Source organism: Lathamus discolor, chromosome 5, assembly GCF_037157495.1.
Source record: "Lathamus discolor isolate bLatDis1 chromosome 5, bLatDis1.hap1, whole genome shotgun sequence".
Lineage (NCBI taxonomy): Eukaryota > Metazoa > Chordata > Aves > Psittaciformes > Psittacidae > Lathamus > Lathamus discolor.
The window spans coordinates 107,678,758-107,706,166 of record NC_088888.1 but is presented as its reverse complement, the minus strand read 5'-3'; the positions used below and the strand labels follow the sequence as shown (position 1 = coordinate 107,706,166).

Here is a 27,409-nt window from a genome sequence, read left to right as displayed (position 1 = left end):
CTTTCTCTCTTTCTTTCTTTCTTTCTTTCTTTCTTTCTTTCTTTCTTTCTTCCTTCCTTCCTTCCTTCCTTCCTTCCTTCCTTCCTTCCTTCCTTCCTTCCTTCCTTCCTTCCTTCCTTCCTTTCTTTCTTTCTCTCTCTCTCTCTCTTTCTTTCCTTCCTTCCTTCCTTCCTTCCTTCCTTCCTTCCTTCCTTCCTTCCTTCCTTCCTTCCTTCCTTCCTTCTTTCTGTCTTTCCTTCTCTCTTTTTTTCTCTCATTCTCTCTTTCTTTCCTTCTCTCTTTCTTTTTCTATCTCCTTCCTTTCTTTCTTCCTTCCTTCCTGCCTGCCTGCCTTTTTCCCTGCTATTGCCTTTAAGACCCTCAAAAAAAACCTTTAATATATAATATATGTACTAGTGACAAAAAATAAAAAAAAAAAAATCTGACACGAGGTGTTTAAAATATTAGGGAAGCCACCCTCGAGTTTATATATTCTTATTGAAGTATTACTAGAAAAGAAATGTGATTTATTTATATGGGATCCTGTACAGCATTTATGCACGGGATGTTTTGATTGCAGCTAACACCTATCTTTTTTTTTAAGTCGGACAAAATCTTTATTATGTATTTTTAATATACATTTGAAACTTATCCTCTCGTCTTTGATATCTTCCCTGAATATGCCAGGAGATAGATGGTAGTGCAGTAGCAGTTCAGCACTTACATCAGGGTAGAGAAAGGCTTGGATTTTCATGCTGGATTTCCTTTACTATCAATCTTTAAATCCTTGAATAATTTGGTTACTTTAAAGAGAGTGAGATGAGGGAGAGAGGGGAAGACAGAACGTTGACTACAATCATCTGCACAGGTAATTGGTACCTCCTTTAACAGGAGCTGGAAAACTGACTAAGCTGGAGTTGAGCTGAGCTTTGGGCCGCGCTTCAGCTGGGAAATGAGAACTGCAGTCAAACACCACAGGCACAAACTCCAGCTGATGGGGAGATTCTGTTTTTCCTCTTTCAGCTAACGACCTCCGCTTTTCAGAGGTCAGCTCGGGTCAAACCCGAAGGAATTTTCCCTGTTTCTAGGGATAATTTGAACCCGCTGAAATCCGAGGGACAAGGAGAGAGGCAGGCACAGGCACCGATAGCCCGCTCCACAGCGTCCCGACGGCAGTGCAGAGGAGGGGAAGGGACATTTGAAGTATGTGTGTCCCCGGTTCTTCCCCTCGTTCCTCTCCTGGGGCCCGGGTCCGTTTCCCCGGGCCCAGGGTCCGCCCGTCGCAGCAGGGAGAGGCAGGGCCGGGCAGAGCGGAGCTGTCCCTTCAGCACCACCTCTCCACCGCCTCCAGCCTGGCCCTAGGCCAGCTGGCTGCTCCGCGGAGTACCAGAACAAAGCCTGATCTGAGCCGGTGTGGGGAGAGGGGACCCCGAAACCTCCCCCCTGCTGTCATATCCGAGTGTGAGCCAGCATACGCTCGGACCCTGCTCGTTGCGGTTTCTTGTGACTGATGTTTCAGTATAAAGCTTGTCTAAGGAGGTTATGGCTCAAACCAGCTGACAAAATAATATGACACTGCCTAAAATATCTCCTAAACATATGTTTTTCATAATTGATATAGCGAATAGGGAAAGGCAATAACTGGACAAGAAATGTGCATTCCAAGAGGCTGAGTCGTGAATTGTCTCCTCTCTGACTACATTAGTCGTTTTCTACTGTGAATGAGAATATGTGTGTCAGCTTGTAAGAGGAATGTGCTCCTACGTTAGGCCTTTGGAGGACTTTTATTTCTCTTCAGGGTAAATGACAGTAATAACAAACTTCCCAGAACACTCGGATTTTGCAATGCTGAAGAAATCTGTATTTAACAAGAGTTTCAAATCTTTCCGCTAACTTTGACATTAGATATTTACACTGACAGATGGTTATCGAATGAAGTGACACTCAAAAGCGAGTTCCACAGTGGTCTGTAGCACTACCTAAACCACATTTTCAAAAAAGCTCCCTCCTTTACCCACTCGAGATCAAACTGAGGATTTAACAGACCGGTACCAGAGAGCACACTTTTCAAACTCCTAGGTATCAACTCAGCTAAACGGGGATTGATAAAACAAGCTAGGAAAGCCCTGGGTTCATCAGGAGCATACGAGGAGCAGGTAAGTTGTAAAGTGCAAATGGAGTGAGAAATGTGAAGTGCTATAAGGCAGTTTGAACCTACTCCTGTCAAACATCAAATTATCAGTTTTCGGCAGTAAATAATCACTTTTTTGGTAATAAACCCAAACTGTGCTAAGCAGTGGGGAAAGGAGAGAGAGGGGGTTATGTTAACAAAACCGGATAGATGCAAGTATTTGTAACCTCTTACCTCTTCTTATCACACCTCCTTGCCCGTTCAGTACAAGTCCACACTGGGCCTCCACTGAGCTCTTAAGTAATGAGGGAGAAAAAAGAAAGGAAAGAAAGAAATCAGAAACCCACCGAGAGATCACAGCTTTTGCTTTGTTACACGATTCGCTCAGGAACAATAGTTAAGGTGAGGTGGAAAACCACAGTTACCCTCCTGGAACTCAAGTGCTCCGGGGATATCCCACCACTATCCCGCAGCCTGCCCCTAACCCCCGAAATGTGGAATAATTAGCACTTTCATTGACATTTAAATACGAGTTTCTCCTGAAATGGAGACTTAAATCCACAGTTCCGTGGCAGGGAAGAGAGACAAAAAAGTCCTCCTAAGGAAAGTGTGTTTCCTCTCCACAGTTCCACGTGCAAAAGTAAAAATACACTTTTACATAGCGTTTTTGTATGTTTAGCTGTATATTTATATATACATGCAGCTAAATTCATATAAATATTTTGTGACACGCAGACACCAACTTCCAAAGTGGGCACAGAAGTAGACAAAGAACACAACAGAAGACCTATTAGGCTTTGCCGGCTACACAGAGTCGTAAGAGTGTTGTAACAATGTGTGTGTCCGCACATAGGTGGGGGTGAATATGCATCTGTGCACATACACACAGAGGCACCCATGTGTGAGCGTGGGGTGAAGAACCATCCAAAAACCTGCCCGAGGGTTCTGGTGCACATCCGAAGAGATCTCACTTCTTTATTCTCCTGTTACAAGTCTGATTATCTGGGATCTTTGCCTTCCTTAATAAATATTTTTATTGAAATGATAAAAGACTTGAAAGGGTTGGGTTTTCTTTGGGTTTTTCCTTATGCTGGGGTTAAAAAAAACACAACAAACTAAACCTAAATCTTTGCCCAGTGGAAATGTGTTAAAGACGCATTTTCCTCTACAAACAAACGAGGTATTGGACATGAAAGAGGCCTTTAAGGGTGTTAACCTATTCAACAGCCCGTGAAGAGTTAAGTAAATGCGGAGAGAGTCGGTGCATAATAAAAACCCCACTTTACAAAACAATCTTTACAGTCCTGGCTCTCTCCCCCACTTTCACCATATTGGCCCTGGCCTTGTAAGACCTTCCTTTTCAAGGCTCTTTTTTATTTTAAGTGTTCTGCCTTAAAGTGATTATGAAATCAATATGAAAAAAACTTGGCGACCGAGCATAAATTAAAGCGGTGATGGGAAAAGGTGTGACAGTTTTCTTTGTTGCCCATGGAAAATCTTTTTAGGGCACTGAAAGATGCCACTCCAGCTCCAAGACTGTTTGCATCTGTTAGGCTGACTTAAACCACCCTCGAAACTATTGGACATTCACTTAAAATTCTGTGCAGGGAAAAGTATATTTACATTTGTTGCATTTGAAATGAGGCATATGCTGATGAACGTTTTAAAAAGAAAGACTAAGGGGACTGGGTAGACCACAATTTGGGTTTAAAAGTGGTTGTTGACAGTCCTGTTTCTGTTCGTCACCAAAAAGCTTCCCTCTAAGCAAAAGGTGATATTCGCAAGAGTCCAAGCTTGCTCGGAATCATCTAAATCAGAAGGACAATATTAATACTTTCAATTTCTTACTGCTCAGGCTTTTCGATTCCTGAGTACACTCCCTCTTCTGCTTGGAGAAAGAGGAAGGAGGAAAAATAAAGCAAAGTTGAAGTACAAAGACCCAAGTCTTTCACTTTTGAATAAAGTGTGATCGAAAAATTAGTATTTTCCAAATAAAAGCTGCTGATTTCTTTCTTCTTTAAATAAATAAAAAAGGAATATGCCTCTAGCAGCTTAACCAACTTTTTTTTTTTTTTTTCCTTAAAGGGAAACATGTTGTTTGGTCGGATGACATTGCATAAATGACCAGTTGAATGGCACTAAGTCGAAAATTGGATAAACTATGGTGCTTTTTTGCCCGGGATTTAAGCATTGTCTGCTGTCTTGCAAACGTTCCTAATCCCCTCTTTTGAAAAATACAAGGCTTTGTGCCTGCCAAAGAAAAAAAATTTGTACAGATACAAAAAAATCAGCAGCAGACGTGGTTATAAAAAGGAGTAAATAGGTTTTAGTTGGGCTGAGCAATGAATGGCAGATTTTTTTTTTTATTTTTTTATTTTTTTTAGGGGGGTAACATAAGGAGATCCTCGTGAAAAATGTAAACAAAAAAATGGCCAGAGAGGATAAAATGGTATAGTGAATCCTAATGGAGAAAGCTAGGTTTAAATAGTTAGGGTTTTCTCCTTAGAGATAGAAAAGATAACGTTCTTTGTTGTTGGTTTGTTGGGTTATTTTCCTTCATATAAAAAAAAAAAAAAAAAGAAAAAAGAAAGGAAAAAAAGGGGGGGGGATTTCTTTTCTCCTATATAAATTGATATTTTTTACTTTTTTTTTTGTTTGTTTGTTTGCTTCAGTGTGTGTGTTTAAATTAAGAAAATGAACCTTAGTTTTACAGACTTCGGGTTTTTGGTTTTTTTGAGCCTTTGACCGCTACGTCTATTTGGACAGACCAACACAGGGAGCTTTGTAAGACCGGGAGTGAGATCTGGGGGAAAAGTAACTACAGCAAATACGGTCCCGCTAGCCTCTCTCTGCTGGCGGGAAGGGAAGCCTTTAGCTCCTCAGCTCGTCGGGAGAGGGAAGGTTTGCTTTTGATTTGCGGGACTTCCCGAAATGGGTGTTAGATACTGGAGGGCGTTGTTTGCAATTTCGGAAACAAATTTCATTAAACCAATCAGCTTAATTTACCGGAGGTGAATTTTTAGTGCAAGGGAAAGGATTTCTGAGCGGATAAAGCCGAGGTTTTGATACATAGAAATAGATTATATTTTTTTAATGGGTCTAGATGCTGGTAAGGGGGGAATAGATGACTGATTAGGCACACAGACAGATGAATTCAGCGTTATCTGCTTGTACTTCTCTCCCTATTAACATCTAGAACGGATATCGCCAGGGATTTTTATCATACTGAATATTTCTGACGAGCGTTTACTCCCGTTTGTTTCTTCCCTGCCTCATACCTCGGAGTCCAGCGGAAGGTTTGCCTTTGTATGTGCTTCGAAAAACAGATTTATTTCTTTGCCCTGCCTTTTCACTCCCCCCCTCCCCCACCGTCTTTTTCCTATTTTCTCCCTTCCTTAACACATTTACCTGCTCTGTCGGGGCGAGCTGTTTGAGCAGCGGAAAGAAAGGAAAAGTTTAGGAAAACCGAGAAGATGGATTTATTTTGGGTTGAGTTGGGTTTGGTTGGGATTTTGCTTGCTGGGGGACTTTGGTGAGGGCTCCCATACTCACTCCGAGACCTTCGGGTGAGTCCCACGGGCTCAGCCGCAAAGGAGACACGATACAGGCGGAGAAATCAGGAGAGAGTTTTTTTGTTTACGGGTTGTTTGGGTTGGGCTTTTGTTTGGATTTTTTGTTTGCTTGGATTTTGGGTTTTTTTGTGGTTTTTGGGGGGTCAAAGAAGACAACATGCCTTTTTTCCCCACATATTTTTTGTTGCTACTATCCTGGAGGAGATGGGCTTCGGGTCGCGTTTTGGCTGAATCTTCCCTTCTTTATGTGAGCTATTCTGAGCAGAGGAAAACGGGGAGGGTGAGGGGGGGGATCAGGGCAGGGGGAGGGGAGACGAAGGTGCCTCGAAAGGAGATCGCATGCTATTTACCTGCAAATCGTCTGCTCCCGAGGCTGCAAGCCCGAGGCTTGGTCCTGGCAGGAGTCTTTGATCTGGATGCATCCCATATTGGGATCCATGGCTCATAAGAGACAGGTCGTGGCGGCGGTAAGCATCTAAGCACCCCAGCTCTCTCCTCTGCTCGTCCAAGCAAGAGGACTTGAGTGCCCGCGCATTGTGCAGGTTGATGAAATCAGTGGGTTCCCCATGGTGGATCTGCTGGTAGTATTGCTGGGAGTGATGGAGAGAGTTCAAGGAGTAAGCGTCGGGGTTGACTGCCGGGTGGCTGTGTTGGAACTCGTAGTGGAAGGACTGGTGGTGCAGTGGGGTGTACTGGTGGTTAGTGGAGAAGTACGGGGAGGCGAACTCGGTGCCCGTGGTGGAGTAAGTGAGAGGAGATGAGGAGGAGTAGGCGACGGTCGAGTTGGCCACAGACTCCAGGCATCCAAGCTGCATCAAACGGTAACTGTTTGATCCGTCATGACGTATCTGAAAGGAAGAAGTGAAAAGAAGACCCCAAAACTGGAGGTTTGTCATTGAAACCCCCGGGTACGGGTCTTCCAAGCACGCTGTCCTGCATAGCTTCTCCCCCTGCAGAAGCCTCTCAGCCTGCGAGCGGCTACCCCAGCAACAAAAGAGCCTTTCCTACCTTGGGCTAGTGCCATAAAGGTCTGCTCAAAAAATCATAAATATCCCAGCCTGCCCTTAATACCATCAAGCAAAAGGAATCCAGGCACTGAAATAAAAAAAAGAAACCCTCTCTATTTATCTATCTGTCCAGCCATCCGTCTATCCATCCACCTCCTGATCACAGCTGTAATATCTGGGGCTGACACACAAAAAAAGTCATCAAACAGAGGAAACTACCGAGAATACACACAAGTCCCGTCCCTATGTTACAGCGTTACACATTGAGAAATCTTTGCCGCCTGCTTGTTTCTTTCTTCCTTCCTTCCCTTCTTTTTTTTTTTTTTTTGAACCCCTATTTTTCTTTCTTTTTAAAATAACGAATCAGATCCAAAATTCTCTCTCCCCCCCCCCTTTTTCCTGCGTTTCGAAAGAAAGGAGAGTCCTGCTTTTTAGTGAGAACTCCCCATTCCTGGCGAGCTGGTGGTGATTTCTCTCCACTTCATTATATTATTAGGGGTATTATTCTGATTTTCGTTCTGGCAACGGTTTTAACGTGGTAATGAGTTGCCCTTTCTGGCGACAGATGTCATAACGAATTTTCTCTCTATACTTCTTTAAGTTATCTCTGAAGCCGGATTATAATTAAATGTAACGGTCCAATATGGATTTAAAAAAAAAGAAAGATGGAAACAACCACACAGGCACATCCACAGACACATATGCACACACGCGCGCACACACATCCACACACGCGCGCACACACACACATCCGCACACACTCACACACACAAAATACCTCTGCATCGTGGACGAGACCTGGAAAGGTAGTTGACATTTTTTGGTCCTCCGAAAAAAAAAAAAAAAAAAAAAAAAGGAAAAAACCCCACAAACCCCCTGGATAAACTTCCCCTCTCCAAATTAAAAAAAAAAAAAAAAAAAAAGGGGGGGAAAAATTTGAAAAATCCAAAGTTCGTGTATTTTCCCAAATTTTTTTTAGAAAAAATCTCTACAGAGAGAGAGAATTTGCAATGTATCTGCATAGATCAGATCTCTCGCTTTTCCATGCACCTCCTTAAAAACCTGTAGGAACAAAATTTTCCCTCTGCACAAAAGCTGCTCCCTGGATCAGATTTTGTACTTGCTGGGTATTTCTTTGGCTGATGTCGTAGGTCCCTTGGTAATATAGAAGTTTTGAAAATTAAGCATCAGCACTGAGAACTGGGAGGACAATAGATAGAGGAGCTTCATCCCAGGAGACAAGGAATAAATATTGTATCTTCGCCTAATAAGGAACTGTAGGTTCTTTCAACATTTTTATACATTTTTTCCTCCACTCTTTAGAATGCTTTTTCTTACCCAGGCTAATATGGGAACTAATCTGATCGAAGGGGGTATTTTGTGTACATTTTATTGGGAAGACATAAAGCTAATATATACTAATATATATCATTAAACCATCCTTTTCAATAGGTAAGTGCTCCTTCCTGTTGATTATACTGCTTTTAAATACTGACCAGAATCTAAGATTGCACATTTGTATGTGTGTCTGTTTAACTGTATTTTTTTTTTTTCTAAATGAAAACGATGTGGTTTGTTTTGGGTTTTGATTTTTTTTTTTTTTTTACCCTTGCATTTACATCGAATTTAAGTCCACCCCACACTCCAACCTGCTTTTAAAGCTTCCTAATATGCTATCTTACAGGCTTCTTTAAATAGCGTTTTCAAACATAAACTTAGGGTGAGACCACAAAGTATCACTGCAGTGACATACAGAAAATACATATAGATCTATGGAATTACATCTGTAAAAGAAGAAGAAAAAACGGGGAAGGGGACGTATGAGCTGAGGACCACTGGTAGCTGTTTCGACATTTCCAAGTGCCGATGTATAGTGGTGGTGGTGGAAGTGCAGGGGGGCTGCGCAGCCCTGGGGTGTGAAGCTGGAGGGGTACGTTATTTCTGTATTTATTTCTTCGGGGACACCGGTCCGAGGTGTTACCTACTCTGGCATAAGCCCTCTCTGCCCACCCCGGTCCCTCTGCCCCTCTGGTAGTGGTTATCCAGCCTCAGAGGTGATGGGGAGCTCCGGCCGGGGGGTACCTACGCCCCCCGGGACGATGTCAGCTCAGATGATGGCATTTCCCGGTGGGGTGGCTCTGCTGATGGCTGGCTTCCCCAGCCGAGCAGCCTGGAGATAGGAGAGGGTGTAACTCGCTTTTAATTGCCGTTTAATTTGGGTCGCTTTTAAGCGTTTAAGCTGCGAAGGTGTCTTAATAACGAGCCGCAGGCGAAGAGGCGGGAGGCTCTCCCCCCGTCTCCTTCCCCTTCCCCCTCCCAGGTCCGGGTTTGGGAGGGTTCACCCGTGTCTCCCCGGGCCGCGGCCGGGAACTGCCGCTCAGCCGCTTCCTCGAGAGCGGACAAAGGCGCACGGCGGTAGCGGAACCGCCTTGGGAGCAGCGGGGCAGGGCGGGGGGGGGACGGCCCCTCCCCAGCGCCTGCGCTGCCCCCGAGCCCCGGCCCTTCCTGCCGGGAGAGGGAAGTAGGGGGCAACGGGAAGGGAAGAATCAAAAGGAAAAGGAGAAAAGCAGAAGGAAGGAGGAAAGGGAGGGAGGAAAGAAGGAAAAGAAAAAGGAGTAAAGAGGAAGAAAGGAAGAAAAGGAGGAAGGAAGAAAAAGGAGGAAAGGGAGGGAGGAAAGAAGGAAAAGAAAAAGGAGTAAAGAGGAAGAAAGGAAGAAAAGGAGGAAGGAAGAAAAAGGAGGAAAGGGAGGGAGGAAAGAAGGAAAAGAAAAAGGAGGAAAGAGGAAGAAAGGGAGGAAGGAAGAAAAGGGATGAAAGGAGGGGGGAAAGAGGAAGGAAAGAAGAAAGGGAGGAAGGAAGAAAAAGGAAAAGGAGGAATGAAGGAGGAAAGGGTAAGGAGAAGTAGAAAGGGAAGGAAAAGGGGAAAGCAAAGAAAAAGTGGAAGAGGAAGGGAGGAAAGCAAGAAGGAAGGAAGGAAAAGAGAAAGGAAAGAGGGAAGGGGGGGATTTCCTATAATTCTAATATTGTTAATGAAATAAAAATATTTCTCCCCAGTACATATTTGTGAAAATTCTAGGAACTCTTCCAAGTTCCAATTTTGTTTGGACTCCTTAAGATTTTGGTAGTTGAGAGAATAATAAAAACCCCACCACCCCACAACACATAGAAATGGTCAGACTCCTCTCTTCACAACTCCCTGTTGGAGCCAGCGAGCACCGTGTGCGACGCCAGCGCGAGCAGGACGGCTTAGACCTGACAAAACCAAGTTCGCACACCTTGAGCACCCCTCCTGACTGAGCGGGGGGCTCCTTGTCTGCGAGGGGGAAGGCACCCCCCCACCCCCGCCAGCTCACCGCACCCCCCAGCCCGGAGGATTTCCCCGAGCCTGTCATTTCCTCAGTGTTACTTTAGTCCCGTCTGGGTCTTGGTTTTGGTGTTTTTTATGGAGGGGGTGTTTTCTTCGACACCAAGTAAGCCCAGCTCCGCGCATGAAAGGGGCAACCGCGAAGAGAGGGCAGGACGGGGAGCCCCCGAGAGACACCCCCACGGGACGCTTTGTCCGTCTACCTTTTCCCCCCCCCCCCCCCCCCCCAGAAAATTACGAGTGTGGGAGAGGCGGGAAAAGGATTTGGTTGCAGACTCCCTTCTTTTGAGTCTTGTGGGTGCCGTTATCACTGCTGTGGACATGCAGAGTGAGGGGCTGATGCCTTCCTCGTCTCTTCTCAAGCTGCTAGGCGATAACCCCACTGCAGAAGACCCGTCCTGGGAGAGCTCTCCCCTCTTTCCGACCTCTGCCCTTCCTCCCCAAGCCTTTCAGGCAGACCCACAGCCACAGCATCAGCCAGCTCGGAGCTTCAAACAACAACAAAGCCACCAAAACGGGGTTGTTTGGAGAAAAGTTGATAAGAAACCCGGCTTGCCAGATGCACGTTACTGGTCAGTTCCATCTGTTAGCTTCGCTTGCAGACCCTAAAAAACTCATATAGACCGTTTGCCCCCAGCCCAATTAATAAACTGCAAAACGCTTATTAATTGCTCCCAAAGAAAATCTTTCAGGAAAGTTAATTGGGAGCTTTCTGGTTTTCCAACCAGTGCCATGAACTAATGGTCAGAGACAGACTTTGTGTTGAGTATTATTGTGACTGGGCACGTTGTTAATCCCCCGCTAAAAGTTTGCTTCTGTTCCCGAACTACTGAGAGTGGCCTCTCTTTTTTTTTTATTTTTTTTTTAATTTTTATAATTTGAAGGTGTTTAAGAAAAAGCTGACTGGGCTGCTGGAAAGGATGAGGATGTGGGAGAAAACCACAAGAAAACAAAACCTCCCTCCCTGGGAGCATCTCAGTTTCCGTGGTAGTTCACTGAAGTGTACAAAACGGCTAGCGCTGCAGGGACAGAGTCTGAGCCTGATGTCTGGCTGCTGCAGGAGAGCAGCTCTCTGGACTCAGAGAGCTCTCTCACCTGGTGTTTGACTTACAGACGTTTCCCAGCATTTAGGATCCTGAAATAACTTTTTTTTGTATTTTTTTAAAATTTTTCCTTCCTGCCTTAGCTCCTGAATTTTGCTGGTTGCCCAATAATTGTTTATTTCCTAATAAACAGCCTTCTGCTGAAAGTCACCAAAACTTGGTCTTTACTGGACCAAAACTTCTGACGACTTTTCCTGGAGTGTCTTGTGTCCGAATGAGATTAAAGAAGAGTTCAAGCTATCACAGGCAGCTGGGGTCAACAGTGCCAGGACATTCTTGGAGCAGGGTCCATATTTTGCAGTGCTTTTTTTCTGTGAAGGAGCCAAGGAGAAGTTCTCCTTCAGAAGCCAACAAAGGTTTTTTCTTAACACTCTTCTCCATCCTGTTGGTCCTCTCCAGTTCCTAAAGTTTGGGTGCTGTGAGCTTCGGGAGCACTCAGCTAACCTGGGGTCACTTTTATGCACCACCTCGTCCTGCCCATTATTTGCAGATCTATTGTTGTAGATTCTTTGTCTTCCTCATCCCGCCCCAGCAAATATTTTTCTCCTTCATCTGCTCCCCTCGTCCCTTGAGCTCCTCTCTCCTGTCCAGCAGAGGGGGTGAATCTGAACATGGGCATCACCATTCCATTTCCCTTTCCTGAACTTCCCAGGCAGGAAAAATCCTGGGAGAAGCCCAGACCTCTGCAGGCTGGAGGGAGGCAGCTGGTAGCAACCCCATGCACATTTACAAGCTAACTAACTTCATTTTCAGGCAAACCTTCATGGGTACCTACCTTTCCACTCATTCGAACACAGAGAGGCAAACCCTGTCAGGTAAATAAATAAGCCAGCTATACTCTCAGAGGGAAACAGAAACCTTAGTGAGATTATCTCCCCACCCTTGTTTCCCTTTAAGAATCATTATTTTGAGAGTACAAGTTACTTTTTCTCTTCGAAGGAGGGAAAAAAGGGGAGTGGAAGATTTGGCAGGAGTTCACAGGCTGTAGCTGCGTGCAGTGGGTATGGGAGTTTTGGAGGTATTTTCTTCAAATGCAAGACCAGAGATGTTCTGCAAATACCTTCCCATTCCCCTTCTCTCTGAACACAGCTAACCTGTCTGATGGCCACCATTATGCTTCCTTCTCCTTGCAAATTTGTATTCTGCCTCACCGCAACAGCTGAAAGACAACATAATGGGACAGAGAAAATGCATTTGCAAGCAATTAAAACGCTGTGAATATATTAGTCAAAAATTAGAGTGGATAACTGATTTATCCAGTCATTCCTTTGATGGCAGCAAGACTTCCTGCTTGCTGAGGCATTCATGAAGACTCAAGGACAGCTATATTTTAACCCAGGGGCCTGGCGTCACTCAGAGTAAAAGAAAAAGGGAGAGGTGAGATGGCTTCAAGGGTGTTAATATGCTGCCTCGCAGAAAACCAGACCAGTGCTCACTTGGAGTGACTCCCTTTATACCAGCCTGTGCAAGGATCAGGAGGCAGAGTCTGTGGCCACTGCATTGCAACACGGATTTCCAGGCATGTGGTGAGGGTGACCCATTGACGGCCTGTCAATGAGACATGTTCTTCCCCTCTTTTTTCTGGTTCACCTCCCTCAGACCTCCTGTTCTTTAGTCTCTGTCTTCCGTAATAGCTGCTGCTTACTGCTGGCCAAACAGGGCTGTGAGCTCCACAGTCACTATCCATGTCCTGTTACTTCTTATGACAAAAGTCTCGGAGATGACTTCCCTGCTTTCTCCTTTAAGCACGCTGTCGCACAACCACAGGTTTACTTCTTACATGGAGCTGCTCATGGAATTTATCCTCTCCACTCAACAGCCATATAATTTCTCCCTCTCCTGACTGTTTCCCAACAGCTCCCTGAGCTGCTGTGCGCCAAATACCATTTGGTTTTGATCCAGACAGACCCTAAGAAAGCATCTATCTTGGCTTAAGCTTGTAGAGACAAGGGGATCTTATTGGAGAAGTTGCCTTCTTACATGGCTCCTGGGGCTGTACCTGCTCTGTGGCAGCTCTCCATCAGATTCTCCTTGACAATAGCCTCTGATGTATTTTGGTCTTTCACAGACTTCTGCTTTAAGGCATTTATTTCACTGCCATCATAGTGTTTTCAAGCTGTTCACTCACCTTTTCTCTCTACTTTAGGCACCTGCATCAAGAAAAACAGGTTGCCTCCACTCTTCCCCTTTTGGGATTTCTCCCCTTTCAATCTTCACATAACACTGTGGTTTTGCCAGTGCCTTTTACTGCCATGTTCCTAATTTCTTTCAGCATCACTGCTGGATCCTTTGGTGGGGGAGGTAGCGTGATGACTATCTGTGACAGCTGTCCTCTCTCCAGTTCTGCAAACTCCAAGACAATGAAAAACCTCCTTCCTCCTTCCAGCTTTCTCTTGAAAGCAAAAGGTACTTTTTCTGTCAGTTACTCCATCTCTTAGAGGCCATCTTTTTTTCCCATTGACCTCTTCTGTACTTGAAGAGTGCCCTATTACTTTATTTATTTTGCTGTCTTGTGCAGTTCTTTCATTCCTCAACTTGGCTTCTTTCACATATCTTACACTGCCCTTCATTAAGTAATCCTCTCAGACCTCTTTTCTCTTTACCTAATGTATCTGACTCATGTAGGTCACCTTTTTTACCTTTAAATCCTTTTCTCATTTTGTGCCTATCTAAAGGTATTTACTGCTGTGGGCAATAGAATTATTACGATTTTGGAGAATCCTTTAATAGCCAGTTTCTTTTTCCTGTCTACGATTTGCTGAATTTCTCATATTCTGTGTGTTTTGCTGTTCAGAAAGGAAATGTTTAATTATAATCACAATTAGTCTTCTATGTCAGAGTCTTGCCTTTCTTCAGTAGCTCATCAGTCAATTCCACTCTGCCTGTATGTGGTTGATGCTTTTAAATTTTGGGCAAGGAAGCAGTCATAGATATCTCAATAATGTTTTGTGCCAAGTTTATATCAAAGCAGAAACCAGAAATTCTCCCTTAAAGAATCTTTATCATAACATTTTATTATTTTTCAAATTATGGTCATGCATTTTCTTGCTCTGACCATATATTTTAACCACTTCACCTAGGATTTCTCTAGCGATATTGCTGCTGTAAGTTATTTCTACTATTAATGCCACACTGGGAAGCTGTTCATGAAATGGGTGAGGTTAGCAATTTGGCAGTAGAGCAGAATGAAACCTGGTTTTGGAAAACCACATGATGATGAAAAGCCTCAAAATGTGACTTGAAAATTAACAGGAGTCCTGGTTCAAATTCTTGCTCCACTTCTTGTGATACAGACACTTGAATGTAGTCCTTCTAGACCTAATGATTTCTGAAAAAGCCTGTGGGTTTCAGCTGGGATATTTTCTGGGACCAGAATGGAGCAGTGGAAAATTTAGTTATGAGAACTATTTAGTGATGAGAACTATTGGCTCTGTAAAGTCTGGACTGTGAAGTATTCCACTGTATTCCACTATAGGAAGCTGTATGGGATATTCATGCTCATTGATGTAGCATAATATCCATACTCAACTAAGGCAACAGGAAAAATCCATATGTGACAAGGATTTTGTGTCAGGCCATTAAAGTTCACCGACAACTGTCATCACAACCTTGTATTTTGATGCTCAGGTGAAAATACTGGTGATAAACCTGGAAATCTTACAGTTACCCAATACATCTAATTAAAAGGTTGTGGGGTTTTGTGGTATTTTTTTGTTTGGTTGTTTCCTCTTGTCAGTCTTACCCCACAGGGCAATTTTAAATCAAACTCTCTATGTGTAACCAGCTAAACTAGGATTTTAGAAGTTCTCCTGATCACAAACTGGCTACGATGACATTATCCACATTATTTTCTGGATGCCTTTCAATATATGAGTCAAAATCCTATCATTAAACTTCTCTCTGGTAGTAGAGAATGAAAACATCTGTAGACTGTGATGTATTAAAGATGTACCTTATATTAGAATCATCCATAATTAATGCAGACATTCCAATAAATAATACAGTGTCAGGTTCTTTGGATTATTGAGTGTACTCCACTGTGCTCATATACTTATGCAATGACAGTAATAGTGAGCAAGTTTCCTTACCTAATTAAATGCTGCGTTCTACTATATGTTTAAATAACATTAAGGTTTTGTCACAAACTTAAAAGAGTAAATTCAAAGGCAAGGTTGATATCTCTGTCCTTGGCTCATGAGTCATGTATTGGTGACTTCCTCCATTTTTTCTCCACCTATGTCTTTGCATGAATATACATTTTAATGGATTTTTTTACCTCTACACTTAATTTGTAGCCTTAACACTTTAAAATTAGGTGTAATAGTATTAACATTTTAAAGAGATTCTTTCCTCAAGAGCCTGGAATTGCTCTGAATAGTTCAAATAAATCTGTATTTAGGTTAGGTAATATATAATTTTCACTGAGCACATATATTTGTTAATGTATTTGAAAATGGGACTTGTATTGACCCAAGAATCCTGGGTAGGTGCAAAAAACCCACTATGTATTTTTTATTGATTCAGTATTCAGGCATTTACAGAAGATGTATCCCCAAAACTGAATCAAGCTACTTCAGAGACCTAAGATTCCACTGAGGGAATAGGTATTTATGCTTTAAAACCATATTATAATTTCCCAATTGATTATAATGGCTCATGCATAAAATCAAGAGATTTTGGAATTTTTATTGCTTTAATATTGGGCATTAAAATTCATTTGGCAGAAGATTTTTTTTATAAATTCTTTTCAGAAATAAGATTTTGTCTGCAAGATCTGATTCTGGAATAATATCTCTGATAGAGGAGACATCATTCAGAACTGACAATAGCTACTAGAGGACTGATAATGAATGCACTGATAGAGCTCACTGTGAGCTCTATTCTGCATCCTTGGCTCATGTCAGTAATTCCTGTATAAGCCAGTTGTCTCTTTGACCTCCATGGGACTGAGCATGATAGAGAAGCTAGAGGGGTCCGGTGGTAAAAGACTAGTATTCTCTTGCATGAGGGACCTGATCCAAAGTTCATCTTAAGTCAATGGAATTCTTTACCTTAAATTCAAAGAGCTGTGGAAAATGCTCCAAACAAGTATTTGGATATGTATTGTGCCTACAATACAATAAAAATAAAAAAGAAAATGTTGATCTAGAAAATATCTTTAAAAATAATTTAAAATGTTAATTCCATTGCCTGAAAGCTGAAACACATTTATTATACTTTACTGAATGATGAGGAAAAAACCCTTTTCCTTCCTTCCTTCCTCCCTCCCTCCTTTTCTTCCTTCCTTCCTTCCTTCCTTCCTTCCTTCCTTCCTTCCTTCCTTCCTTCCTTCCTTCCTTCCTTCCTTCCTCCCTCCCTCCCTCCCTCCCTCCCTCCCTCCCTTCCTTCCTTCTTCCCTTCCTCCCTCCCTCCCTTCCTCCCTCCCTTCCTTCCTTCCTTCCTTCCTTCTTCCCTTCCTCCCACCCTCCCTCCCTCCCTCCTTTCATCTTTCTCTCCTTCCTTCTTTTCGCTTGCCTGTCTGCCTGCCTTCCACCTTCTTTCCATCTTTCCTTCCTCCCTCCTTCACTCACTTCTTTCCCTCCTCCTGTACAGTAATATTATTATATATATATGTGTACATATATGTAATAGCACTGTGGACAGCTAGATTACTCAGTTTCTAAACTGTGACTTAAAGTGTGATTTTCAGCAGTAATTTCACTCCATTTGTGTCATCTGGCTGTTCTGAAATGATTATTTGCAGACTAGTAAGCGAAACATGAACAATCAACAACTTTTGATTGTACAATGAAATGACTGCAATTGAAGTACAATATTTTAGTAGTTTAAAGATGATGGGCTATAGCTTACTGACCCCATTCACTTCACTTACTGACTAAACAAAGTGCTTAGCTGAAACACTGAAACAAATGCTTAACTTTATTTCTGAGTGTAAAGGAAAACAAAACACACACAAAAAGTTCTACCCCCCCCCCAAAAAAAAAAAAAAGAAAAAAAGAACAACCCCAAACAAAACAAGCAAACAAGAAATTGCATTTAGCACCAGTAATCAGTCATCCAGCATGGAAACAGAAGCTAGTATTAAAAATGCTAAGGTATATTTTTCTACTTTCTTAATGAAACAAATTGTGGCAACAATAAATAAAGACTCTGCCTCTTCCTCTCTCTATATATATATCACACATATACACATCACACAGTTTCGTCATGCACTTTTGTGAATGTACGATAGAGATATTTTGCAATAATTTGCACAGCTGTTCTGTATCTTCATTTAGATGAATCAACACAGCTATGTTAATATAACTGATTCACCTCCCATTTGCATCAGCTGAACTTCTGGTCTGCTATTTGAAATATAACAACACACCCCTTATGCACTTGCAATTCTTCATTACATCAATGGGAAGTGCTTAGTTATTGTTAGCAATCTCATCTGCCTGCATATATGCAAGTGCACAGTGTAGTCTTTGCACCCACATTTATTATCCCCCCAAATTACTATTTTGGTTATTACGCATCAGAAAGTGCATCAGAAGAGGTTATATTTCCGTCAGCTGGTATAAACATTAACTTTCCATGAAACCTTAACCCTGACCCCAAATTAACAATCCTTAATGATTAGTTTAAACAGAAGATAAATTTTGTTAATAGGGATAAGCATTGATTTTTCATCCTACAGTGCATGACACTGGCCTGGCTATTAATAGAGAAGAAAATATTCCCTATGGCTAGGAAGTTCTACAACAGGAAAAGAAGCTATATATCATAGAATCATAGAACAGTTTGGGTTGGAAGGAATGACCTATAAAGGTCATCTGGTCCACCCCACCCTGCAATGAGCAGGTACATCTACAACTAGACGGGGTTGCTCAGAGCCCTGTCCAATCTGACCTGGAATTTTTCCAGGGCTGAAGCATCTACCACCTACCTCTCTGGGCAATCTGTGCCAGTGTCTTACCACCCTCATTGTAAAAAATTTCTTCAGTGTATCTAGCCTAAATCTACCCTTTTCTGCTTCAAAACCATTACCCTTTGTCCTATCACTACAGACTCTGCTAAGGAGGTTTTTACTCCTTAAGTACTGAAAGGCTGCTATAAGATGTCCCCAGAGGCTTTTCTCCTTCAGGCTGAACAACCACAACTCTCTCAACCTGTCACCTCAATAGAAGAGGTGCTCCATCCCCTCTGAGCATCTTTGTGGTTTCCTCTGGGCTTGCTCCAACAGCTCCACATCATAGAATCATAGAATAGTTTGGGTGGCAAAGGACCTTAAGATCATCTAGTTCTGACCCCTTAACATGGGCAAGGACACCTCACACATCCTTCTTATGCTGGGGGCCCCAGAACTGGACACAGTACTTCAGGTGGGATTTCATGAGAGTGCAAGAATCCCCTCCCTCGACTTTGCTGTTCACACTACTTGGGATGCAACCCAGGATGCAGTTGGCCTTCTGGTGTGTGAGTGCACAGTGCTGGGTCATGTCCAGCTTTTCATCCACCAGTACTCCCAAGCCTTTCTCTGCAGGCCTGCTTTCAATTCCTTCATCCCCCAGCCTGCATTGATACCGGAGCGTGCCCTCACTATAAAACATTTCTCCCTTATATCTGGTCTGAATCTATGTGAATATATATGTGTGTGTATTTTTACAATATGCATATATTTAGATAAACATAAGAAATGCTCTAATCAGTTTAACTACCTGCTGCTCTGAAGGATGGGTTTCTAAAATGAAAAGTTACTTTTCTTTATGGTATTCAAAGAGCCCCTGAGCTAGGTTAGCAGCTTGTAGTAACCCAAAGGAGGAATAAAACCTGTTTCATATCCCTTTTCTTTCTTCCAGCAAGGAGCAGACTGGGATGTGGACTCCCCCCTCCTGCTCCCTCCCCTGGTGGGGGGGGCGGCTGGAGCTGTCCATTCAGCACCCCACACCCCCCACCTGCCACCCGCCCGCCAACACACACAAAGGAAGGGAAATATTAATTAATTAAAAAGAGGGGGGAGAGCTAAAAAAAAAAAAAGCCAATCTGCTCAATCCTCTGCCTGCAGGCAGACTCTAACGGAAACCACATATGCTTTGCCTCTCCCTATAAGAAATCTTCATTGGGGCATTAAAATACTTAAAAGGATTAGTCGTTAAATACTTGTACATTTGGTTTAATTCACTAGAAACGCTATGTCACAGGGTTACATCAGAAAGCTAGAGAGATTTAATCTCTTGCAGTGTTTACCTAGATGTTTTATTCCTTCTGCTGCTTGTTACAGGGATAATATTAATATCCTACTTGTCCAGAGGGAGGAAGTTAAAAAAAAAAAGGAAGAAAAAAAAAAAAAAAAAGAACTGTCTGCTGTCTTATGGTATAAAAATATCAAAGAGACTTTTAAGGTAAAACAAAACAAAACAGCATGAATTGGAGTATGGCATGCCTTCCCACAGCCTGGTGCTTATTCCTGATGATGGTGATGGAGGGGTAAGGAGCTTTTGTCTTAGGAAAACAGAATAACTTAGCAGATCAGATGGGTCTTGGGACATGGAAGGTGGTGGTTTTGTTCAAAGCCACCTTCTTTTTTTCACCTCAGTTTCCCTATACAACAGGTGTGCAGCTCCTTTTTAATCCCCTTTTCTGTGTAGTAGCTAAAAATACACTATTTTTGGCAAGTGTCCAAAAGAAGTTGCCTTCAACTAAGTAAAGAAACAGGGGCCATAAATCTAATGAGGCCAGGTGCAGAAATGCCTTACTGTGAACTTCTGAATAGGGAGGGCAACTGGTGTACAGGAGGATGTCATCCTGTGAGAGTTGGATCTTTTTGTTATTAATGGGAGAGGATGGGCTGTTACAGTTTAAAGCTTTCTTCAAGTTGTAAAGGTTTCTGCTCTTAGTCCTGGCATTCTTTCTACAGCTTCCTTGTAGCTATATCCATTCAAAAAGGCCTCAGGTAATGAGACACCAGTGAAAGTGCTTGCTTTCAAATCAAGAATTTCTTTATTCATATTTCAGGCTCTTTGGGTGAAAAATAAACCAAGGGTGAAATTCTGGTCTCATTTAAGTGTATGAGTGCATTGCCACAGATTTCTGTTAATTTAATAAGAAAAAACTCAGTGGAGTAGCATACATTTATTATTTTGAAGAAATAATCCCTTCTTCCCTAGAAAGGATTAAGACAAGACAAGTTCCGTCATCAAGTTCTTTCTTTGTTTGGCAGTGTCTGAACAGCAGAACAACACATAGCCAAACATTTTCATTGTTCAATGGAGTTATTACTGTTAAAAGTAGTTTCACTGGAAGTTCTACAGTGACTTCAACAAGACACAACCTAATGGTAATTCCCCTGGAGTCAGGCAAACTCCAGAAATAGCAACTCAAATATAAAGTGTCACTGGCTTTGTGTAGAGATAAAGCAGAAAAATTAGCATGAATACCCCTATCCCCCAAATGCACATATATCTGACAACAATCTGGAATATAATTTCAGTGTTGAGATTTAATCTCAGATTTTATCCATCTGAGCTAAACAATTCATTGTTCTACAGCGGTGAGGTACAGGGTGAGGCCTGGGTAAAACCCACCTAAGTAGTCACCCAGGTATTTTCGATTAAGAAGAGAACATCTTATTCCAGAGTTGCCCAATCATTCTTTTTGAAAATTATGGAAGAGGAGTATTCCTGGGATTGACCAGAAGACTTTTTGAATGTCTGAATGATGCAAGAACATAAGGAATACCATTCACTACATAGAGACATATTTTGCCTCTTATAATCTACTGCTATTATTTATCTATTTGTGAAACCCTTCCCTCTGGTTTAGAGTGTTTTATACCTCCTAGACCTTTCAGCCTAATTTAAGTTTTGAGGGTGTCTGAATATCACCCTACCCTTGACATAAAAGGTATTTTTATTTTTGTTGAGGTTTTGTGCCTTGTGCTTTTTTTCCTCCCCTCAAAAGAGAATAATGGTTTCTTGTATTCACAGCATAAATGCAGCTGCCCATGAAACTGCTTGAATGAGGACTAGATAAGAGAGTTACATTAGGGCAGAAATTTGGGTCACATCATATCAAACTGAAAGCATCAGGTCAATATGCTTGGCTAATAATATTTATACACAATCAATTTAAGTGTGAAAATTCCTCCTGCCACAAAAGAAACCTCTTTTCTGTCTTAGCTCGGTACAGGTATTTTCAATCAGATTATGCTACTGCTTGCTAAAATGCAATGTATTTGCATCTTCTTTGCATTATTTATTGTTATCCTGCAGGCATGATTTATGTCACTGAATTTCATCAGCTTCTGAAAGATTATTTTTCAAGTGGTGCCCCTGGACTCAAGGAACAGAAATGTCAGTGCAAGTCTTTTACACCTGTTACGCAGCATAGGTGGATGCTGCCTGTTATCAGTCATGCAGAAAAATGCCTCTCCTTCAGTAACAGTTCCTGATATTGTGACCTTACCACATGCTTAGCAGGCAGAGACTCTAATGCTTTCAAAGCCTTCAGAACCACCTACAGGAACACTTAATAAATTTATGCTTGACAGACCAAGGGGAGAATTTTCCAAGTCAGTGTGACGTGTGCTGCAATAGGTTACATGGTAAGCACTGCACATGATTACAGGACAGCAGATAATTGTGGTGGGGGTTAATAAAGATTTTTGGTTGTATGCGGAAGATCAGTCCTTAACTCTGCTACTGACTTTCTGTGTCACTCTGAGTCACCTTGGACAAATCACGAAGTTATTGCTACTTTCCTCATATTTTGCATGTGTGGTGCATCTTTTTATTCTTTTCTTTTTATGTTTAACCTCTTTTCAGTGTTAGCTGCTCAGAGTGAAGGTCTTACTGTGTGCCTGTTTCTTGAGAGAATGGGAACCTTGATTTGAGCTTGAGACCCCACTCAAAATAGAGAAGTAAGTTTTGCATCTTTTTTTTGGAAAAAAAAAAAAAAGTGTAATATACCTTGAATCATCAGACTTGCTTGAAGACTTGCTTTACTTTAGCTTGTTCTGAGAGACTTTGCCATGTCACAGCCTGCCCGTAGGTCCATATAAAGAGCATGAATCTGTAAGTGCGGTTTGCAAAGACAGTCAATTGCTTGAGAATGTGAAATGAGAAGTCCAGTGAATGTTTTAGACTTTGTTGGTTGGTCTACACTGAATACTGAAACAGCAGGAATAGTTATTTAACCTAGACTTGAAGAGGGAGGTGGATAATATTAGGCTTGCCTGTGACAAGCTGTGGGATGACACACCAAGGTTAGAAGAATGAGGTGCTTGTGAAGGCCCTCAGCCTGTTGGTCTGAGATGTGCTGGGTACACTGCAGCACACTTGAAATCTTATGGAGATGAGCTAGGTTTCTCCTGGGGTAATAGGACACAACAGGGAAACATCAGTGAAATACCTCAAAAGAATAAAGGGTTGTTCCTCTAAGAAGGTGACATGGCTGAAGTGCCTCTACAATAAAACATGCAGCATGGACAACAAATAGAAGTTGAAAGCCACCATGCTGCTAAAAAGCTATGACTTAGTTGCTGTTACTGAAACTTGGTGTAATGAATCCCACGACTGGAGTGCGGCTATCAAAGGTTACAGGCTGTTCAGGAGGGACTGGTTAGGAAGGAGGGGCGGAAAAATTGCCCTCTAAGTCAAGAAATGAACAAGAGCTGTCTCTGAAGAACAGCCACAAGCAGGATTATAGCTTCTGTGTAAAAATTAGAGACCAAGGCAGCAAAGGGAACCTTGTGGCTGGTATTTAGTATAGACCACCAGATCAAGGGGAGTCTCTTGTTGGACCCTTCTTATCCCAGCTGCAGGACGCATCATGCTTGCAGCTTTCATCCTTCTGGGGGATCTTGACATCTGTTGGAAAAGTAGCATAGCAAGTTGTAGGCAGTCTAGGAGACTCCTGGTGTGCATGGAGGAGAACTTCTTTAGCCAGATAATAGAGAGCCCTATAGAAAGGATGTGATTCTGGACCTGATGATCACCAGCACAAGTGAGCTAACTGGTGACATCAAGGCTGAGGCAGCCTGGGTTGCAGTGATCATGTGCTGATGGAGTTCGTAGTTCTGAGGGATATGGGTTAGGTGAAGAATAAAGTCAGGACCCTGAATTTTAGGAAAGCAAGCTTTTACCTCTTAAGGAGTTAGTCATTAAGACCCTTTGAGAAAATGCACTGAGGGACAAGGGTGCAGAACAGAGTTTTCAGGTCTTTAACAACAGTTTCTGTAAAGTTCAAGACCTCTCGCAAAACTGACATGTCAGCCTCTCTCTGTGCCTGGGTAGATCATGGAACAGATCCTTCTAGAAGCCATGGTAAGGCACATGGAGAACAGGGAGGTGATTTGGCATAGCACCTTGGCTTCATTGAGGTCAGGTCCTGCCTGACCAACCTTATGGCTTTCCTTGAGGGAGTGACTATGTCAGGGGAGAAGTGAAAAGCTATGGTGTCATCTATCTGGATTTCTGTAAGGGTTTTGAAATGGTCATAGAATCATAGAATCATAGAATAGTTGGGATTGGAAAGGACCTTAAGATCATCTAGTTCCAACCTCCCTGCCATGGGCAGGGACACCTCACACTAAACCATGTCACCCAAGGCTCTGTCCAACCTGGCATTGAACACCGCCAGGGATGGAACGTTTGCAACTTCCCTGGGCAACCCATTCCAGTGCCTCACCACCCTTACAGTAAATAACTTCCTTATATCCAATCTAAACTTCCCCTGTTTAAGTTTTAACCTCTTACCCCTTGTGCCATCACTACAGTCCCTAATGAAGAGTCCCTCCCCAGCATCCTTATAGGCCACCTTCAGATACTGGAAGGCTGCTATGAGGTCCCCACGCAGCCTTCTCTTCTCCAGGCTGAACAGCCCCAACTTCCTCAGCCTGTCTTCATTCGGGAGGTGCTCCAGTCCCCTGATCATCCTCGTGGCCCTCCTCTGGACTTGTTCCAGCAGTTCCATGTCCTTTTTATGTTGAGGACACCAGAAATGCACACAATACTGCAGGTGAAGTCTCACAAGAGCAGAGTAGAGGGGCAGGATCACCTCCTTTGACCTGCTGGTCACACTCCTTTTGATACAGCCCAGGATACAGTTGGCTTTCTGGGCTGGCACACTGCCAGCTTACATCCATTTTCTTATCAACCAACACCCCCAAGTCCTTCTCCGCAGGGCTGCTCTGAATCTCTTCTCTGCCCATCCTGTAGCTGTGCCTGGGATTGCTCCAACCCAGGTGTAGGACCTTGCACTTGGCATGGTTAAATTTCATAAGGTTGGTATCAGCCCACCTCACAAGTGTGTCGAGGTCCCTCTGGATGGCATCCCTTCCTTTCAGTGTATCAACCAAACCACACATTTTGGTGCCATCAGCAAACTTGCTGAGGGCGCACTCAATCCCACTGTCCATGTCACTGACAAAGATGTTGCACAAGACCATTCCCAACACAGATCTCTGAGGGACTCCACTCGTTACTGGTCTCCAGCCAGACTTTGAGCCATTGACTGCAACATTTTGGGTGCAGCCATCCAGCCAGTTCTTTGTCCACTGAGTGGTCCGTCTATCAAATTGATGTCTCTCCAATTTAGAGACAAGGATGTCATGCGGGACAGTGTCGAACACTTTGCACAAATCCAGGTAGATGACCTAGACCCACAGTTTCCTTTTCTCTAAATTAGAAAGATATGAATTTGATGGGTGGACTGTTCTGTGGATGAAGGATTGGTTGTATGGTCATATCCATATGGCAGTGGTCGGCTCAGTGTCCAGTTGGAGATTGGTGACAAGTCTTTCTTTGACAGTACACTTCTCCCTGGCTATCACCTACATACTACTAGCAGCACAAGTTTATTTCAGGTGCTCATTAAGCTTCCTCATGTGAAGAAGGAGTGAACTTGTTCTTATTTGCAAGTTTGCATTGCCTGAAGTCCTATCCCAGGGCTGTGTTTTCTTTCAGACACCAGGAGATCAAAAGAGCTGATGAGAAATGGGAGAAACAAGTGTTTATACATGGCCTGTGGAGTTGCATTTTTTTACATAACTGGATCATCTAGGACATTTCTTTTAAATAACAGCATTCTAACCTGGGGTACCAGATATACCATTGGTGTAAATCAGAACAACTCCCAAAGGACATGTGTTGATTTTACACCCACTGGACATGTGGCTCAGCCAGCCTGTGATTTTTAGCACTTAGTTTTCTTCATGAACAGAAAATAACATTATCATTTGCCTGTGATATGGATATCTTTAATCAGGAACTGGGATCTACTGTACCACTAGGTGCCAAAAAGACAGTCCTTAATTTAGAAGCTTCTTGGTGTCCATAGAATTAGTTCATGGATGCATTAAGCTGAAAGAATAAAAGAAAATGATATTGAAAGGATGATAAAGTGTTCAGTTTTAGGTGGACATGACTTATTTAGGGATTTAGGGACTTAATAGTGAAAGAAGATAATTCTTTTGTTTTCTTGAATATATACTCAGTTGCAAATTTTATTAGGGAGCTGAATTTTTATCTCATTTCCGTCAGTAGGAATAAAGAGCAGGTCAATGGAGTTATGCTATCACTGAGCTAAGATGTGCATCCTGACTATTATTCTTAAATAGATGTAGAAAAGGTTGGTTTGATATCCCAGATTTAAATTATTTCTAAGACCATCCTGTGGAAAGAAAATAAATTTGAAATGATATTGCAAAGGAAAATTCATTTACATCTTTTGTGCAGAAAGAACCTGTTGAATGACATTTAAAAGAGGATTAAAGCTGATTTCTTACAAGCAGCAGAATAATCAGATTTCTAGACTAAAGTGGAATTAAGGTCCTTCAATTCATCTGCAAAGCTGACTGAAGTTGAATCATCGTTCAGTAATTTACATGTCATTTGCAGGGGCATTCATTGTGCTTTTAGTACTGTAAATATGATCTGAACAGCTTTTGATCTTTTGCAGCATTTGCAGGAACATATTATTGTTTCTGAGAAAAAAAGGAAGAGTTTAAAAAAAAAAAAAAAATCCGTAACGCTTTTTTACAATGTCAAAACAAATGTGTCAACCAAATGTTAATATCTGCGCTAGTTTCATTTATCTGCACACAGTGGTTGTGAGATTTAATGATTGTTTGTCACAAAAAAACATTTTAAGGGAAGCAAGCAGATTGCTGAGTAGCAAACATGTTTTATGGAATATGTAACATTGTAAACACATTTTTGTTTCAATAGGATTTACAGAGGATTTCAAAATAATTGTGTTCATAGAATATGAGAAGTAGACAAAGCTTGTATTTTTTGGAGCTAAACATTTTGCATTCATTTGCTTTTGCTAGGATTCATTTGCTAATATTAAAATTCATACTTCTGTATTTTGGTTTTCTTTTTTTTTTTTTTATTTTTACTGGACTAGTCTCACCTTTGAACTGGGACTAATTCTTCTGACATACATTTGACCACAGCTCCCACAGCAAGAAAACACTCCCATATTTCCCACAACTGCCAACCTTGTTTATCTTGTCAATTCTCTCTTGAAAGATCAGATCTTTAGCTGTGCCAAAGCCCAGAGAAGTCAATGAAAAGATCCCCAAAAGCTTTAAATCAGACTCTGGCAGCAAAGCACCAGTAACTTCGATAGAATTACATCAATTTACTCCAGTTGAGGATTTGACCTGGTGTTTAATACTGCCACTCATCACCATTCTGTCTGAGATTCATCCTCAACACTTCTTGGAGGCACAAAAAAAGAGATGCTCTGAAATAAAAGTTTTGGCTGGGGGCAGGGTAGAAGAAGGTAATTTTTATTTAGAAAGATGATAGCTCAGTCAAATAATTTAGTAAAGAAACTAATAGAAATTTTAGATATGCTTATGGGATGATGATGTCTTAGAACAAGCGGCTATCCATCTGAATAGTGATGTTGGCATGGATTATAGAGAAATAATGATAAAACCTATCATATGTCATCGACATATCATTTATTCTGATTTATGTCAAATTAATACCTAGAGACCTCTATAAGTCTTATTTTTTGTCCATCAAATTATTTGCCTCTTCTTGTTGACAAAAATCTAAGAGTCCCTTCAGGAGCATGACATGATAGCCACACAAAAAAACCCCACCAGTTTGTTGTCAATCAGAGACATGGATAGCTTTAATATTATAATTATGACTCCATCTCATGACACAACAGCTAATTGAAAGAATGTAATCTAATATTAGCTATCCTTAAATAGCTATCTAGATTCCAGTCAATGGAAATAAACACACACA

General features: G+C 42.2%; 1 protein-coding gene across 1 annotated transcript in view; it reads right to left on the bottom strand.

Annotated features, from left to right (window-relative positions):
• TFAP2D (transcription factor AP-2 delta) overlaps window positions 1-7,506 on the bottom strand; it is a 50,719-nt gene extending 43,213 nt beyond the window's left edge. The window contains exons 1-3 of the mRNA XM_065679216.1: window positions 7,468-7,506; window positions 6,033-6,530; window positions 2,345-2,405 (exon numbers count right to left, since the gene is read on the bottom strand). Of these exons, the coding sequence (XP_065535288.1) occupies window positions 2,345-2,405; window positions 6,033-6,530; window positions 7,468-7,506 (598 nt within the window). The remainder of the gene's footprint in view (window positions 1-2,344; window positions 2,406-6,032; window positions 6,531-7,467) is intronic.
• Window positions 7,507-27,409: the final 19,903 nt, after the last annotated feature.